We start from the raw sequence: 16,711 nt of genomic DNA on the forward strand, positions 1-16,711 counted from the left end.
ATCCACGCAGCGATGCCGTCTACCTTTATAGCCGTGGGGGTGGTGAGCAGGACGATGTATGGTCCTCTCCACCGAGGCTCTAGTGTCTGGGTTCGGTGCCGACGGACGTACACGGAATCTCCGACTTGGAAGGGATGAGACTCCGCTGGTGTTCCTGGTCGGTAAGCCTCTGCCAGCTGGGACCACACCTCCTTTTGGACCAACTGGAGTCCCAACAGCCTAGCATATAAGTCAGTGTTATTCTGGCAGTCAGGACTTAATTTCTCCCTTAGCATAAAAAGAGGAGGTGGGGCCCCGTATAGTATTTTAAATGGAGTAAGATAATAGCGGGAGGGGGTATTTCTAGCCCGGAACAGGGCTAAGGGAAGGAGCACCGTCAAATCTGTACCGCCAGTCTCTATGGACAATTTAGTTAGGGTCTCTTTTAGAGTTCTATTCATTTTCTCTACCTGTCCTGAACTCTGGGGTCTATAGGCACAATGTAATTTCCAATCAGTCCCCAGGTATTTGGCCACATCCTGACTTACCTGGGCGACGAAGGCGGGACCATTATCTGATCCTATTACCTTTGGTGCCCCGAACCGGGGGAAAATTTTTTCTAAGATCTTTTTGGCCACCACAGTAGCTGTCTCCTTCTTCGTCGGGAAGCTTCTACCCATCCTGAGAAGGTATCTATAAAAACTAGAAGATACCTGTTACCGTACCTTCCAGGGCGTATTTCAGTGAAGTCGACCTCCCAATAGGCTCCTGGGCGGTCTCCTCTGAGCCTTTTTCCGACCTCAAGTTTTCCTTTATGGGAGTTTACCTGTTGGCATGGAATGCACTCTCGTGCAATCTGCTCAGCTAATTTAGTTAGTCCAGGGGTATCATAACCTGTCTTGTGTAGTAGGGACACTATCTTTTTGGTTCCCAAGTGTGTCCATCTGTGAATTTGTTGTAGCATGGATTTTGCTTGTTGAGGAGATAATGTTCCTTTAGTTATGGCTGGGGTAATTGTTCCCCTATCATTTGGTTTCCCAGGACTCTCATCTGATAGTTCTAGTATGATTTCCCGTAGAGCCACTTCTCGTGCCACCCTATCTGCCATGTTGTTGCCTCTTGTCACCGGGGTATTGTCCTTCTGGTGTCCGGGGCAATGAATGATGCTGACTTTAGTGGGGAGCATGAGGGCAGCTAGCAGTGCCACTATTTCTTCTTTGTTTTTAATTTCTTTGCCCGCCGAGGTGAGCAACCCTCTTTGTTGGTAAATGGCCCCATGGACCTGGGCGGTAGCAAATGCGTATCTACTGTCCGTATAGATGTTTACCTTTTTGTTTTCTGCTAGTTCCAATGCTCTAGTCATGGCGATTAGTTCAGCCCGTTGGGCCGATGTCCCTTGCGGTAATGTGGCTGCCCAGATGACCTCTTTCCCGTCTACCACGGCTGCTCCCGCCCGACGCTTACCTTCCTCTAGGAAACTGTTTCTGTCAGTAAACCAGGTAACGTCGGCGTTGGGGAGGGGCTGATCCATCAAGTCTGGTCTGCTACGGTGTGCTGCAGCCAGTACTTCCTGACAATCATGGATGACGGTAGTGCTTTCCAGGTCAGGGTCGGGTAGCAAGGTGGCCGGGTTGAGTCCTGTGGCTGAGGTAAACTTAATACGATCTGAGTTTAACAGCAGGGCTTGGTAATGAGTCATCCTGGCATTTGTTAGCCATCTGTCGGGTGGCTGGCGAATTACACTTTCTAATGCATGGGGGGCTGTTATCGTTAGGTTCTGCCCCAAAGTCAGTTTGTCAGCATCTTTGACCAAAGCGGCCACCGCGGCGATTATTTTTAAACAGGCGGGCCATCCTGCTGCCATAGGATCCAATTTCTTTGATAGGTACGCAACCGGGCGATTCCAGGGGCCCAGTTTCTGAGTTAGTACTCCCTTTGCAATACCTTTATTCTCGGCCACGTACAGATGAAAAGGCTTAGTGATCCTTCCCCCGTTCCTTTTTTTAGGGAATTCTCTTGCCCAATGACCTTTTTCTTTACGGTAGGCACATTGGTCCTTGTCTAATGGCCGCCTTCTATCCGTTGTTCGCCCTTCCTGTCTATTTCTGTCTCTACTGTTTCCTCCTCTGACTACAGTGGCCAGTATCTTACTCAAATGTCTTTCTTGCCTCTTATCTCATCTTACCTCACGAGCCTCTTGTTCCTTCTGCTTTCTTTCTTCTCTTTCTTCTTCTGTCTCCCTCTTATTATATACCTTATCTGCCTCTTTTACTAAGTCCTGAAGGGAGAAACCTTGTAGGCCATCCAGCCTTTGTAACTTCTTTCTAATATCAGGGGCCGCCTGGTCAATAAAGGCCATTGCTATGGTGGCCTTATGTTCCTCAGAGGTTGGATCATAAGGAGTGAATCGTCTAAAAGCCTCCATTAAGCGTTCTAGGAACACGGTTGGCGATTCCTGGGGCCCCTGAGTTACCTCTCTTACCTTAGCCAAATTCGTGGGGCGCCTGGCCGCTCCATGGAGACCCGCCACCAGAGCCTGGCGATACATTTTCAGGTGCTCCTTACCTTCCAGGGTATTAAAGTCCCAATTCGGCCTGACAAGTGGAAAACCGGCATCAATCTCATTAGGCAACTGGGTAGGTTGTCCATTGGCGCCTAACACATTCTTTCTAGCCTCCAGGAGAACTCGTTGTCTCTCCTCAGTTGTGAGGAGAGTCTGGAGGAGCTGTTGACAATCATCCCAGGTGGGTTGGTGGGAGAAGACAAGAGACTCTATTAGAGCAGTAAGAGCCTGTGGGTTTTCAGAGAAAGTAGGGTTATGCATCTTCCAATTATAAAGATCTGCAGAGGAAAAGGGCCAGTATTGAAGGGGCCTATTCCCGTGGTTATCGGGGGGGCCATATTCTCTAAGGGGTAAAGCAGTAGAATCCGGGGAAACAGCCCTCTGGCTTCTGATGCCCGCCGAGGGACCCCCCCTCTCCGCCATAACAGGTGGCCCTACTGGTGCGGAGGGTTGTGAAGCTGGGGGTCCTAGGGGCGACATGGGATTTAGGGCCGGAGGATAAGGAGGTGGGGAATCTAGAAGAAGCAAATCAGACTGCAGGTCAGGATATATCGCCTTTGGCGGGTCCGGGGCAGCAGATGACTTTTCCGTGTCTGGGGTTTTCTTCAGGGCCAATATCTCCGATTGTGCTGGAGCGCATGCAGACGTGCCTGTTGAGGAAACAAAGGGCCGGACCCACGGAGGTGGGGAGAGAACTAGATCTTCCCAGACCAAGATATATGGTATCTGGTCTGGGTGTCCGTGGGGTCCTGTGTTAAAGACCCTAGACTTGACTAGCCCAACCTTATCTAACAAAAAAGATCCTTCGGGTGGCCACCCTGTCTGAAATGTAGGCCACTCAGAGGTACACAGCGTTTGCCATTTTCCTTTCCTTACTTCTACCGAAAGGTTGTGGGCCCTAGCCCTAACTTCGGTCCAGTGGCTTAGGGTAAGAGAAAGAGGAGTCGTCATAGTTTGTCCCATTGTCGTCCGTCAAAAGAAAGATAATAGTACAGAAAAACAATAAAATTTCAAAAGACACACATTGATATTGCCGCCGCGAACTTAAACCCGAAACCAACTCAAATTCAGATGGCAGCTTATATAACCTGCCAGAACCAGATGAAGGGGAGACAAAATTTGTTTCTCCTTCCAGATGGACCACCAGGGCGTCCCCCGGGGCCCGTGGACACCAGCTTTCGGCACGTCTGCCTAGCCAGGAGTCCAATACAGATTCCACAGCAAGCCGGTTCGCACGGCTTTTTCCTAATGGCGGCTAGCAACAAACAAACGACAAACAAACAGACAATTGGGCTCGAGCCTACCTGATACCTCCGACTCCCGATGTTCTTGTGACCCGGGGGCGAGTGGGGATCCCGGACGAGCCCCCAAATGTTAGACCCAAACGGTCTACGAGGGATTCCAACTCGCCCAAGAACCGCCAAGAGTCGAGAGCCGCTGCAACACGCAAGAGGTTTATTAGGAGCCGATGCACCGGGGTTCCCTGAACCTCACGCAGGAGGCCGATGGGGAACCCCTAAAAGCGGAATCACATACTTTTTATAGGTTTATTTACTCATAGGGCGGGTATATTCTCACAATGATTGGGTAAATGTGGTGACTTTTGAATTCATTGGCTTAGGAACTTTTGTCCCACCTTCTGGCCGTTATAGTTGTCTGTTCATTGTGGCGGATAGGGCGTATACCTGTTACGGGCAACTGGAAAATTACCCGCTGTCTGGCAAGTCCCCGTCAACTGAAAAACTCCAAGAATTGGTTTCGATAGGGAGAAGGAGTGGCGCACGATAGGGAGAAGAATTGGTTTCGATAGGGAGAAGGAGTGGCGCACGATAGGGAGAAGAATTGGTTTACGGGAACAAGTGAGGGGGTGGAAAGTCCCTAAAGGCCCCACAACGAGACAGGGCCCCGGGAGAGGCAGGACCCTTTCCAGGGGTAGGTTAATTCCACGTCACCTTAAGGATCAGGGTCAATAACAGTCTCCCCCTCCGTCCCTTCTGCCATTTACCGAGGAAGTCTTTCCTCAAAGGGCCCAAAGAGCACCCACCCCTGACCCTGGCCCGCGTTCCAACTCTACCGAGAGGGTCCACAGGGAGCCCTGGGGGCAGGCCTTCCGGCTAAGGAAGGGCTGGACCAGGACCCACTACGACGGCCCACATCTGGGCCTGGCGCCCAAGCTGACGGCCCCCAGCGCCACTCTGCAGCCATCAGCCCCACCATCCGTGACAGCCCTGCTACCGGTGGCTCCCTGGCCCCTGCACCCCGCAAACGTGGCTCTTCCAGGCTTCGTGATTCGCTCTGTCCTCCTCCCCCCTCTTGCGGCTCCTTCCCTCGAGACCCCCGTGTGTCTCGCATCCTGGATCCCCACCCTCCCCTCTGCTCACACCACTCACCCCCATTTTGGACATAACCTTAATTTTCTGTTTTTGTGTATTTCTGTCAACTGATTTCCACCGAAGCCCATTACACACTGCCCTGGATGACATCATCATGTCCTCGGTGGTAGACACTGTCCACGTTTGCACGGTGCCCCATCACACCTCCAGCCCCTGTCCTTCCCGCACTCCAGACACTGGGATGCCCTACAGGGAGCCAAACTCAGTCACCTACAGAGTCTGCCCCATGCACTCAGGGCCATGCTCAGATGGTGCCTTTGAGCACGTTAGAAAAGAGTACTTTCCTCAAAACACTTTAGTGCCATTAGGCAAAAGTCGTACTTGACACATGGAATTATTATGACTGTGATGTGAATAGCACCCCTTTATTTGTATCAGAGGAGGAACAACTACACACTCACACCGGCCTCTTGTCCTGCATCTCAGAGACCCCATCGCTGTCGGGGTTCGGGGTTCGCCGTGGGCCGGCCACCCCCGCTGCCCGGGAGTGTCCACCTCCCCAGGGAGGACATGCAGAGTCTTAGTGAATTTCTCTTATTGGAAGGAGTGACACGGGCTTGTTATCCTTCCGGCGCAAGCAGGGAGGTGCCCCCACCGAGCCCAGATTGGGTACCGCCTGGGCCTCCATCCAGGAGGACAACGTGAGCTTTGCTGGAGGAGTCCACCAATTCTCCAGTGTGCTGGGGCGGCGGCAGCAGACAGCACATGTGGGACGTGTGCGGAGGGGGTCTCTCTGAACGGCTCTGTCCCTGGGTCTGGCGGGCGGCTGTGTGTGGTTACGTGACCCCGTGTGTGCATCCGTCAGGCGGCTTCTGCTTCAGGGCCAGAGCCTGCCTCTGCTACGGGCGTGCTCGGCGCCAGCAACACGGCTTCCTTCTCCACACGGGCCAGGAGGGGACGCGCAGGCAGGCGTCGGGGAGCCGGGCCTGGGAGCAGCGTCTGGACCGAGAGCCAGGCTGGAGGGGCGGGCAGCGTCCGCATGCCCCGCTGTGCCCCATCACTCCCGTCTCCCCGGAGCCTGATGCTAAATGTGGGTTGTGGGCTTTGTTAAGTCCTGCATTTGCTTTCTAACGTGGATACTCAGAGTCGAAGGAATTCAAAAGCAGATTTATTCCAGCGCCCTTGAACAATGCATTTAAATGTATGACTCACATCCTTGGACAAAGGAAAAGGGACCCGTAGGAGAGAAAGCTGCCCGTGGCCTGTGGGCAGCAGAACGTCTTCACTGTATGGACCGTGCTCTCTGCCGGTCCCCCGGACTCACTGCTGGTCAGCAGAGGTGTTTCCTTCATACCTAATGTCTCCACTAGTGACGTACGGCAGGCAAAAGCTTAAGCCTGGCAGCAGGAATGTTTCCTGCTGACTCTGCCGCTGGTGCTGGTCTGTGGACGGGTGCGTTTGTCTGTGGACGGTCAGTCCTCAGAGGCCAGCAAGCCTGTACACAGGCCCTGTAGTTACAGCACGAGGACGGGAGTTGTGTCTGCGATGGAACATGATTGCCTTGGTCTCCCTGTGCCTGTTTTCTCTTTTCTCCTTTTGGAGAATTTACGCCCCGTGTCCACTATATGACTTGACAGAGTGAATCGAGACATTTGAGACAGCAGGGGGACGGGGCGGCCAGAGGGGAGTGGGGGACACGTCCCCAGCAGTGATTTGCGAATCACTCTGCAAGCAGCCACTGCTGGCCCAGAGGTGGGCCGATGCCGTGGAATCAACTGTGACCAAAAAGTGGGCTGGTTTTAATCTCCTGCGATCCGATAGGAAAGCCCCACCGGGCAAGCTGTTCCCAAGGCCCTCTGACGGCTGAAGGGCATGGCTTGAAGGGGTGCCTGGGGCCACCAGACATCTTTTTTCTGTCACAAGTTCTTCTTGGGTTATGAACTAGCGATTTGGGCTCAGATTTATCTTTACTGGCTCCGAGTTGGCAGACAGCTCCCGCTGACGTCGTAGGAAGTGGATAGAGGTGGAGGGTGCACGAGGGGACAGGGTCCCAGCTCCCACCTTTGCCGAATCCGGGCAGATACACTGCGTGGCCCGAGCACTTGCTTCCGCCGGAATCCAGAAAGAGGCTCGTCATTCTGCACGACACAGCGATGCGGCCTTTTATGCATTTGCAAATGTCCCCAGAGGCTATTAGTCAAAAGGGGTTCAGCTAATAAACATATTATCTTGGTTCAGAGCACTGACTTGTGTAACTGCTGTCAGGGTCAACAATGTCCTGTTTGCTCAACTTCCCGGAACCCCGACACTTGTGGGTACAGAACCAGGGTGCAGGCCGGGGTCAGGGATCAGGGATCTCTTTGCCACTGGGTCTGAGCGTGGTGGACAGGCTGGGGCTGTGTCACCTGGTCCTGGTGGCTCCATCTGGGGCCCCTCTTGTGGTGACCTTTCCCTGCAGGGGTGCTGGGCCCTGATGCAGGCCCTAGACCGGCAGCTGCCCACAGAGCTGCTCTGGGAACTAATCCGGGCGTCAGGTGGGACCACAGCAAGGCTGCTTCTCTTCCTCTTGGGCGCTCGGTCCCTTGGTCTGTTCTCGGCCAACTGGTCAGCCAGAGGGAACAGTGCTTCTGAACGTAGGAGGAACACGTGGAACATGCTGGAGGGGTCCGGTTTGTTGGGTGGTCTGGAGACACTTCCTGTGTGGAGTGCCATGGGTGCCAGGGCCAGGGGCTGCCTGCCTGGCTCAGAGCGAGGAGGGGGCAGCTGACCCCTGCATATGATTTCAGAGGCATCGGGACGCTTACCTTTCCTTCGAAAATGCTCCCCTGCCGACCTCCAGTTATAGCCAGACTTCCATGAGTAAAGCTTTACTTCCTTCAGCCTCAGCTGGGAGTGGGAAACGCCCTGGTTCGGGCAGTACAGTGTCTTAGCGCTCATTCTCTGCAGGGGAGTGTCTGTCAGATGCGGGGGCTTGGGGTTAATCTGCAAACAGCAGCACATGCATTTCGGGGCACAGTCCTGGGTTTGGGTCAACGTATACGGTCCTGAAACCACTCTCGCCATCAAGATGAAGACTGTTTCCATCACCCAAAAGTCCCCTTGTCCCCCTGAGAGCCCCCGTCTCAGCCCCTGGCAAGGATCTGATTTCCGTCCCTTTTGCCTGTTTCAGTGCCACGCGTGTGGCCTCATCCGGAGGGAAGCTTCCTCCTTTGTGCGAGGTCCCCTGTACTTGCTGTCGTCCCCCGGAGGGCGGGGGACAGAGCCGCTGCCTGCACTGCCGACCTGACCCCCGCTGCCCACAGCCCAGCTTCCTCGTCCCCACGTCCTCCCGTGGGCACTGTGGGTGTCCTCCGAGGGCCAGCAGGGGGAGGAAGTTCACACAGCAAAGGCCTGGCTGGCATCGCGCCTGGGCTGACCCCGCAGGGTGGCGCTGAGGGCGCTGATGACAGAAATGTGGACGAACAAGTGTGACTGAAGCAGGGCCGTTTGGGAGGATCTTCCCCAAAAGGAGAGGAGCCAGGGCTCCCACAGCTGAGCCTGACGGACCTCTTCCCTGGGGTCCCAGGGACAAGTCAGCCCCCCTCCGTTTGAGCTTGAGTCCCGCTGCCCCAGGTCCAGAGCCCTGGGGAGAGAGGCTGCTGTCCGGCCCCAGGCCAGGGCCCGCAGAGCAGCCCACCATGTGAGCAGGGCCTCAGGAACTCAGGGGCAGAACAGATGTTTGCTCCCCGTGCAAGAGGGTTGGTCCCTGCAGGCGTCATGTGGCCCTTGTCGCTCCTCTTACCCCGGGCCTGAGGATGTACCTGCAGTTCCCTTTATTAAATAATAGCTATTACTGTAGGAGTTGGTGTTTCCAGGGCTTTTCTCTAGTTTCCAAGTTTGCCCTCCTTCTGACGGCCCACATTGACCTGATTTCAGTATTTAGTATTAGTATCTCCGTGCTCCACACACAGACACACGTCCGTTTCCAGCCCCGAGTCCTGGGTGCTAGTGCGTGTTCGGGCTGTATCGACTCTGCTACCCAGAGAAGCGCCGTTGGCATATTTGGACTTCGTTCCTCAATAAACAAATGAAGGGCTGGTCCGATCCCCTCATCCCGGGGTCTGAGCACGAGCCTGGAGCTGTCTCTGGAGCGGCAACCAGCCCTGGATGCCTTGCTTATCGCAAAAGCTCAGGAAAATAGCCCAGCCTCTCGAAGCCTTTGTTTCCTGTCTGTGAAATAAGCATGCTGGTGTTCTACACCTAATTCTCACTGGGATTCTGGGCAAAATTTAAGTTGTTGAGAACACACTGAGGGTAAATGTTTATTGGAGCTACATGTTATCATCCACTAGAATGACAAGCTATATATGTCTGCTGAGCCCTGGAGGTCTCCAATGTTTTGCTGTGTCTATGAGAACTTTATGTTGAATAATGCTCTAAGGAAGCTTGTCCCTGAAACACACATTTGCTCCCAAGTTGATTGAGTTTAAGGGAAAGAAGAAGCACCTGTCAGCATGACATCTGTGACATCCCATGAGCTGAGAGAGGTGCTGGCTCGATCCTCTTGTCCCGCTGAGGCTGGCGGGGGGCCCCTCCCCTAAGGTCGCCCAGCTTCCAGAGACCTGGCCAGAGTTCCGGCTTGTCTTCGAGTTCCCATTCTGAGCTCTCCCTTGACTGGACCACTTCTGTGGTTTTGAGCGTTACCAGATATCTAACTGCAGTGAGCCTAGCCAGCCACAGGTTGCCAAACTTTTCTACCTTTTCCCTTGACAGTTAGAACTTGGTGATCAGAAACAACAAATCCATGTCAAGCCTGGTGAATACATGTTATTTTGGGCTCCAGACAGATGTGACAGAAAGGATCAGTTATGGCAAATCTAAGTTAAACTTTTCCTGAAAAGAGCGGCAAAGAGGGTCCAGGAGTGGTAAGGGAAGTGTGGTATTGTGTTAATATTTATGTTGGGCTGTAGTTCACCAGGAAGGAGGGTGTAAGGCCTGTGTGTGAGCTGGCGAATGACAGGAACAGCATTTGCTCCTAGTCGCCCATCCGTCTGAACGCGGAGCAGAGAGGTCCACGCACCAGCACCGTGTGACGTTGGAGCCTCTGCGAATTTGAAACAGGACCTGGAATCGGGGGCAGTTACAGTTCTACGGTTCTGGTCACGAAATTAGAAGATGCTTATTAGGGCCATTTGTTGACAGCATTAAGAATTAACAAATTATGTTGTTAAAGCATGACAAAATTTAATGGTTTCATTAGAGGACTATAAAGTCTGTTACTTAAGAGATAACTATGGTGGTTTTAGAAAGCGGGAAATATTTACTGGACTCTCTGGGGTCTAATTTCTATAACCCAGGCAAAGCTTAGCTATTATGAGGTAAAGAATTAAAAAGACAGTCAAACAGAGGAGAGATACGTTTGTATGTGTGATGCCAACGAAGTCCCTTACCACCTAGGAAAGTTGTGAGCCATGCGAGTCCACTGCGTTGGCATTTTCTTTAGAAGGTAAAATTGCAAGGCAGGTTATTGTAAGAAGTTCCTTCTTTCCAGAGTGGGGAAGGGGCCGTTTTTGTTGTTTGGGGAAAGTAGGAAAGGTGTGTGGGGAGAGTGCCCACTGCTTGTGGCACCAGAGACCAGGGCCCGTGGAGGGGCCCTGAGACCCTCTCAGCACAGAATCCTGGCTGCCCCCCTCGTAGGGGTGGGGCTGGCACTCTGCAGTGTGACAAAGGGCGCCAGGAGCACCGCTTAACTGACGCTTGAGGGTCCGTGACCCCCGCGCCTGGCCTCCCAGGCCGAGGAGGGGACACTGTGTGAGGTGAGGGTACAGCTCTCAGTAACGAAAGAAGCCATTTTCCAGTTTGGGAAGCTTGCCTACCGTTTAGTAAAAGTGAACCGAGACGATCCCCTGAGGAGTTCAGCTAAGTTCGGGCCACAGTATGTTTTGGTCTGAATTATGCGGATAATTGTGTTATGGTGGAGAGAATTCTGAACTGGAGTTGGATCTTGGTCTCCAGTTGGGTCTGTCAGGAAGGAGTGTTTAAGCTACTCGCTGGACCCCTTCTCCTCGACTGTAACATTAGGGTCTATCCAAGAGAGTCAATGAGTCATCTGTGTACTTGTGTGGAACACCAGTCCCCGAGAAAGGAAAGCCACGTCTGTGACTCTGTGTGGCAGTGGAACAGGGTGGCCTGAGGACTCTCCTTAGGCTGCTGCCCGCCGCCGGCCTGCGGATTCCCCCCAGCACCATGAGACTGTTCTCCCCTGCCAGGGGGAGACTCTCTCTGTTTCTCTTCTTTTCTGCACACTCCACGTGGGACCGAGAAGCTGGAGGGAGCCCGCGTGAGGCTGTGAGCCGGGAGCCCAGGGCCTGGAGTGGCCGTCTCCAGGGGTGGCCAAGTCCCTGCAGGGGTGGCAGGGCCAGGGCCACCGCCAGGGCCAGGGCCCTGCTTCCCGTATTTGGGAGACTCCTCCTCCCTCTCAGGACGCGGTTTGCTGCTCAGGTTCTCAGCCCCCAAAGGCCGCAGACCGGCTCCTGGTCGCTTGGGGCCTGGCCGGGCACTGGGGCATGTCTGGGCCCTGCAGGCCGAGGCTCCAGGAAGGGGCGTGTGCGTGCGTTTCTCTCTCAGGCCACCGCCTTCCGGGGATCGGGGGTCAGGAAAGGGGACTGCAAAGCACCCGGGGGCTGGAGGGCTCTTTGAAAACTGACCCAGGGCACCCTGGCCCAAGGCCCAGACTCCCAGGTATCAAAGGGCGTTGCCCAAACCAAACAGACCCGCCCTCACCCCGCGGTCCCGAGCCCCCTACTCGGCCTAGGGTCAGCTGCCCGCCCGCGGCAGGCAGCCTGGTGTTTGCACAGGTGGGCCTTGGCCCCTGGGCCTGGAGGCTGGGGAGAGGGGTGAGGCAGGTTAGGGGATGGGGTGGGCTGGGGGAAGGGGATGGGCTGGAGGAGAGGGGAGGGCGTGGGCTGGGGCCGGGGGAGGGTCCTGGGCGGGGAAGGGGGAGGGGAATGGGCAGGCGCTGGGGGAGGGGCAGGCCCTGCCCTTTGCCCACCAGAGCTCGGAGGAGGAACCGGATTTTCTGGGCGGATGCAGGAAGGGTGGACCTCGGCCGGGTCTCTCAGGGGACCTGCCGCAAGGAGGCCGAAGCTCCCAGGGCTGGGGCTGAGGAGCAGCGGCGGGACCCCGACCCTCCGTCGCCTCCCGCCTGGGTCCACCGGGAATGATGGCCGCTCGGTCGTGGGAGCTGGAGCTCGGCAGTGGTCGTGGCGCCGGACCGGGGCGCAAAGGTCCCGTGACCCTGGCCTTTCTCTAAAAAACCTGGTGGTCCCTGGTGACACGGCGAAGGGGACCCCTCACTCACCTGAAGTCCGGAGTGTTCATTAGGAAGGAAGGCCCTCTGAGGGGAGGGGAGAAGAACTGTGATTGAGAAAACATCCTTTTTTACGTTGCTGTTTCTGTCCATTTGCAGAACTGTCCCGGTGTGTCGATTTAGAAATGAAAACAGTGGGGTTATAAACCCGACGTGGAGGTAGGCGGCAACTGGCCTCTGGAGGGGGCAGAGTCGGAGGGGAGGGGTCAGTCCGCGGGCGTCAGTGATGGGGGCGGGGGCTCCCCAGGCGTTGGGTGTGGCGTCAGGAGCGCAAAGAACTGAGCGAATGGATCCCCACCATTTCAACCCGCTGAGCCTGGACCACCGCTCCGCTCCCCCCGCCCCCCGCTTCAGTTTTATTTTCTAATTATTGGTCGTGTGGGTGCAAATCTCTGCTTAAACGGGTGCTTTTTGTCAGAATTCAACCCTGTTATTATTCCTCTTCATGACCGCTAAGTAGATATAACCAGATCGGTCAAGACTTGTTTCTTGTTAACTAGACTTAGGGATGGGCTTTTTTCCCCTCCCATTCCTGCCAAAACACAGCATCCTGAAATGAACTCCACTTTCTTTCCCCACTTCACCATACGTAGACCCCAAATCATCCTCTTGTCTTGGATAAGATGACATCTGCCCAGAGGCAGGAACAACAATGGGGCCGGCACTTACAGCCTCTGAATTTTTCCGTCTTTGTATTACTTTTCAAAGACTGCAATCCATGAATTGTTAGCGCTCTATTGCCTTTGAATTTGAGAAACTGATGTGCACACTGCTTTCTGGGACTTCTGCTGATGGAAACCTTTCGTTTTTAATACGGGTAATCATCTCTGCCCCATCGGAGGTGGCCTCTCTCCTCAGATCACAACTGAAATAGGCCTGGCAGCTCCACCTCGTCTGCAAACCTTATCCTCCTACAAAAGGAGAGAGTGACAAATTACTACTGATGGGTTCACACCCGGGTGGACTGGGCATGCCTAAAAAGGTGGTTTTGTTTTGACAAAAAAAACAGACTTTCGAATTGCTCTTAAAACTGCCCTGAAGAAATCTTCAGTGTGTTAACCAAGTCCCTTGCCAAGATGGTTTCCAGCTTTTTGAGCAGATGATCAGAACCACTGTACCTGACAATGTCTGCTCGATGCTAACTGTTAATAGCTGAACTTGTCTACTAAAGGATTCTTGGGGAAGAGGGGCCCACACCTTATCTTGCTCTAGTAACTATTAAGTGAATTCTTAGAGAGGTCACTGGTTTGATGTTTAAGAAATCGCACTGATGGACGTTCCACCCCGGAGAATTGTACAGCAATTTGTCAGGTAAGGAAACCTGCAGCCTCTACCTTCACTGAATTATTCAGGAAAAGACTTGGTACTCCACAGGGAGTTTCTTAAGAGTCAAACCCGAACCCATTTGGAGGTGGGGGGCGGTGGGTAGGGTGTAAAAAGCTCTCCATCTCCAACCCATCACCACAAAATGCTGAAGTCCATTGTGAGTTTTATTAAAAAATAAGCACTATGCCTGGGTTTCATAACATTCATACATGAATGTGTACACAGACACAAATAAAATAATATTAAAAATAAAATCACACTTGCTTTCACGTGGCAGTGGTCCTGGCACCCCACATGCACAATGTTAACTTGTCCTTGGAAGAAACCGTTTGGCCCAAGGAGACCACAGTTATGAGAGAACCCAACCGCGAATAAAGCCGTAACCGTTGCCTGCAACATTTTCAATTTGGGTTTCAAAAATATATAAATAATTTAACTACAAATCCCAACAATATATATATTTTTCATTTTTGGCACAGTGAGACGTGGGTCAAGAGCAGAGGCATGGCTGGAACTCCTCTGGCCCCTCCCGCCCTCAGCCACACCTGTAGAAGCCACACGCTTGCAAGGAGCGGGGCCGCTACCCCCGCAGTAGTCGTATCATGTATCCCATGGAATGGTTCCCTGACGTGCTTTTTTGTTTTTGTTTTGCTTTTTAAGGGACAAATCACTGGACGGTGCAACGAAAACGAGGAACAAGGCGGAGCCTCGACACTAGGAAGGGAGAAGTCTCCGTGGAGGGGGCAGGGACAGGCTTGGTCAAGAAACGAGACCGTTGTGAAGCGCTGCTTTGCTCCGCTGTGACGTTAGTTATAAAGGACGAAGGGAAATGTCCGGGACCGCTTTGGGACACTGGCGTCGGAAGGCGTTAGCTCTAAGGCACGTTTGGTAGAGATGTTTTCTTTGACGGTCTCCGTCCTCTGGGTGGAAAGCTCACCCCCACCCTCCCCGAATCCGCGTTCCCGGCCGGCTCCTTCGCGCTCAGGCCAGGAGCGTCTCGGGCGGGCTGGGCAGGTGCGGGCCCGGCGTGCGGGCCGAGGCCACGTGCAGGGCGTCGGGCAGCCGCACGGGGCAGTACAGGTGCGCGCAGGCGGCCGGGCCCCGGAGCAGCTTGGCGGGGGCCGGGGCCGGGGCCCGGGCCGCCAGGGGCGCGAGCAGGAGGGGCGGCGCCTCGGTCCCGCGCGCGCCCGGCCGCGGCGGCTCGGCCGCGCCGAACGCGCCGAGTGGCAGCAGGGCCGCGGCGGGCGCGCCCGGAAGCAGCGCGGGATAGGCGGGCGGCAGCGGGCAGGGCGCCGCGCCCCACGGCGGGCGCGTTCCGGGGCCCGCGTCCCCGGAGCGGCGGCTGCGGAAGGGCTTGCTGAGGATGCTGTCGATGGCGAAGGGACCGGAGAACCTGCCCGCCGGACTGGCGCGCCCCTCGGGCCGAGCGGGCGAGCGCGCGCGGGGCGTGGCCGGCGCCGGGGCGGCGGGCGCAGGCGGCGGAGGCGCGGCGTCCGGCGGCCGCGGCCCGGGGCCCGGGGCCGTCGCCCGGTGGCTGAGGCGCTTGCGGCGGCGGCGGAAGACCCCGTCGGCGAAGGTGTACTCGCTGCTGGGGTTAAGCATCCAGTAGTTGTCCTTGCCCCAGGGCCGCGAAGGGTCGCGCAGCACCTTGACGAAGCAGTCGTTGAGCGAGAGGTTGTGACGCACGGAATTGCGCCAGCCGGTGTAGGTGCCGCGGAAGAACGGGAACTTGCTCATGAGGTACTCGTTGATCTCAGCCAGCGTCAGGCGCCCGCCAGCCGAGTCGCGGATGGCCATGGCGATGAGCGCGATGTACGAGTACGGGGGCTTGGGCCGCCGCGTGTACGGCTTGCCGCGCGCGCCCGCGCCGCCGCCCGCGACCCCCGCCGCCGCCGCGCCCGGCCCTCCGCCCGCACTCCGCTCGCCGCCGCCCGCCAGCGCCACGGCGCCGCCGCCCGCCGCCGGGCTGTTGGCCGCGCAGTCCCCGTCCGAACCCAGGGAGTCGTCGCCCGCGGCCGACAGCGGAGACGGCGCGTCGCGGCCGCCCGGCCCCTCCAGGTCACTCCCCGGCTTGTCCCCGAGGCCCTCGCGGGGCCCGAACACCTCCAGCTTCATGCCCGCGCCCGTCCCCGCCCGGCGCGTACCCTTTTCCTCCGCTTGGTCCTGGGCAGCGGGCGCCGAGGGCGGGGTGGCGATCCTGGGCCGGGGTCCTGGCCTCTCTCTCCCGGACCTCACCTTCCTCTTGGAGAGACAGTCGCTTTCCGAACAGCAGTCCCCTTCCACTGGAATTTTTCTTTGGAGGGGTTTTGCTTATTGGGTGAACCGAGAGGGGCGGAGAGGAAGCAGTTGCGGGGGGGCGAGCCTGTTGCCTTCAGTTCAAGGAGTGGAGACTTCGGGGGAGGCGTGTAGGGCCGCGGTTCCAGCCTCGGGTGCCCGAGCGCGCGGGGCTTGGAGTTCCTGCTGGAGGAGGAAGCGTGCGCATCTGCTTTCCGTTCCCGAGACGGGGGTTTCTTCTCTGCAAGTCCCCGGTCCCGGGCAGGCGTCCTCGCGGGTCGAGACGGTGCCGTCTGCTGTGCGTGCCACCCACGCCGGGAGGGAGGGTCCGGCCTTCAGGCTCTAGCGCCCACGGAGCAGAGTCCCCGAGGCCGTGGCGCCCGCAACCGCCTTTCCGCCCCCGGTCTCCGGAGCAGCATCTCCACGCCGGCCAGCCGCAGCTCCGTCTCGCCTCCACCTTCGGCCCGGCCCAATATAACCCTGCGGCGCCCCGCGGGGGCGGGGCCTGGGCGCAAACCGAGAGGGGTGGGGAGCGAGGTGGCCCAGGTGGCCGCAGCTCCGGAGCGGGCGCGCACCAGGCGGGGGCCACGCGGCGGCGCGGCAGCAGGTTGTTTGTTTTGGGTCCGCTCGGCCCCGCCCTCCGCCTCCCGCCAATGGGAGGCGCGCGCGCGGCAGCGGTGCGCGCGCGCGCGCGCGAGTGTGCGTGTCCGCGAGTCCGCCCGCTCGGGAGGGTCCCCTGCGCCCTGGAGCTCACGGAAGGGATTTGGGCAAGTGGGCACGGCCGGGGGGCACCTGTAGGGGCACCTGGCGGGGTTGGGGCCCGCGGCCTCCCTCAGCTACACGCGGTGTGTTGGCTTCTCTGGGGGTTAAAACGATACTGCTTCCTAG

General features: G+C 56.7%; 1 protein-coding gene across 1 annotated transcript; it reads right to left on the reverse strand.

Annotated features, from left to right (window-relative positions):
- Window positions 1–13,695: 13,695 nt before the first annotated feature.
- On the reverse strand, window positions 13,696–16,353 carry FOXQ1 (forkhead box Q1). Its single transcript, XM_032649149.1, has one exon. It carries the CDS (start codon window positions 15,662–15,664, stop codon window positions 14,531–14,533), a length of 1,134 nt encoding a protein of 377 aa, XP_032505040.1. The 5' UTR covers window positions 15,665–16,353; the 3' UTR covers window positions 13,696–14,530.
- Between the last annotated feature and the right edge of the window lie 358 nt (window positions 16,354–16,711).

This window comes from Phocoena sinus, chromosome 11 (assembly GCF_008692025.1).
Source record: "Phocoena sinus isolate mPhoSin1 chromosome 11, mPhoSin1.pri, whole genome shotgun sequence".
In the NCBI taxonomy this organism is placed as follows: Eukaryota; Metazoa; Chordata; class Mammalia; order Artiodactyla; family Phocoenidae; genus Phocoena; species Phocoena sinus.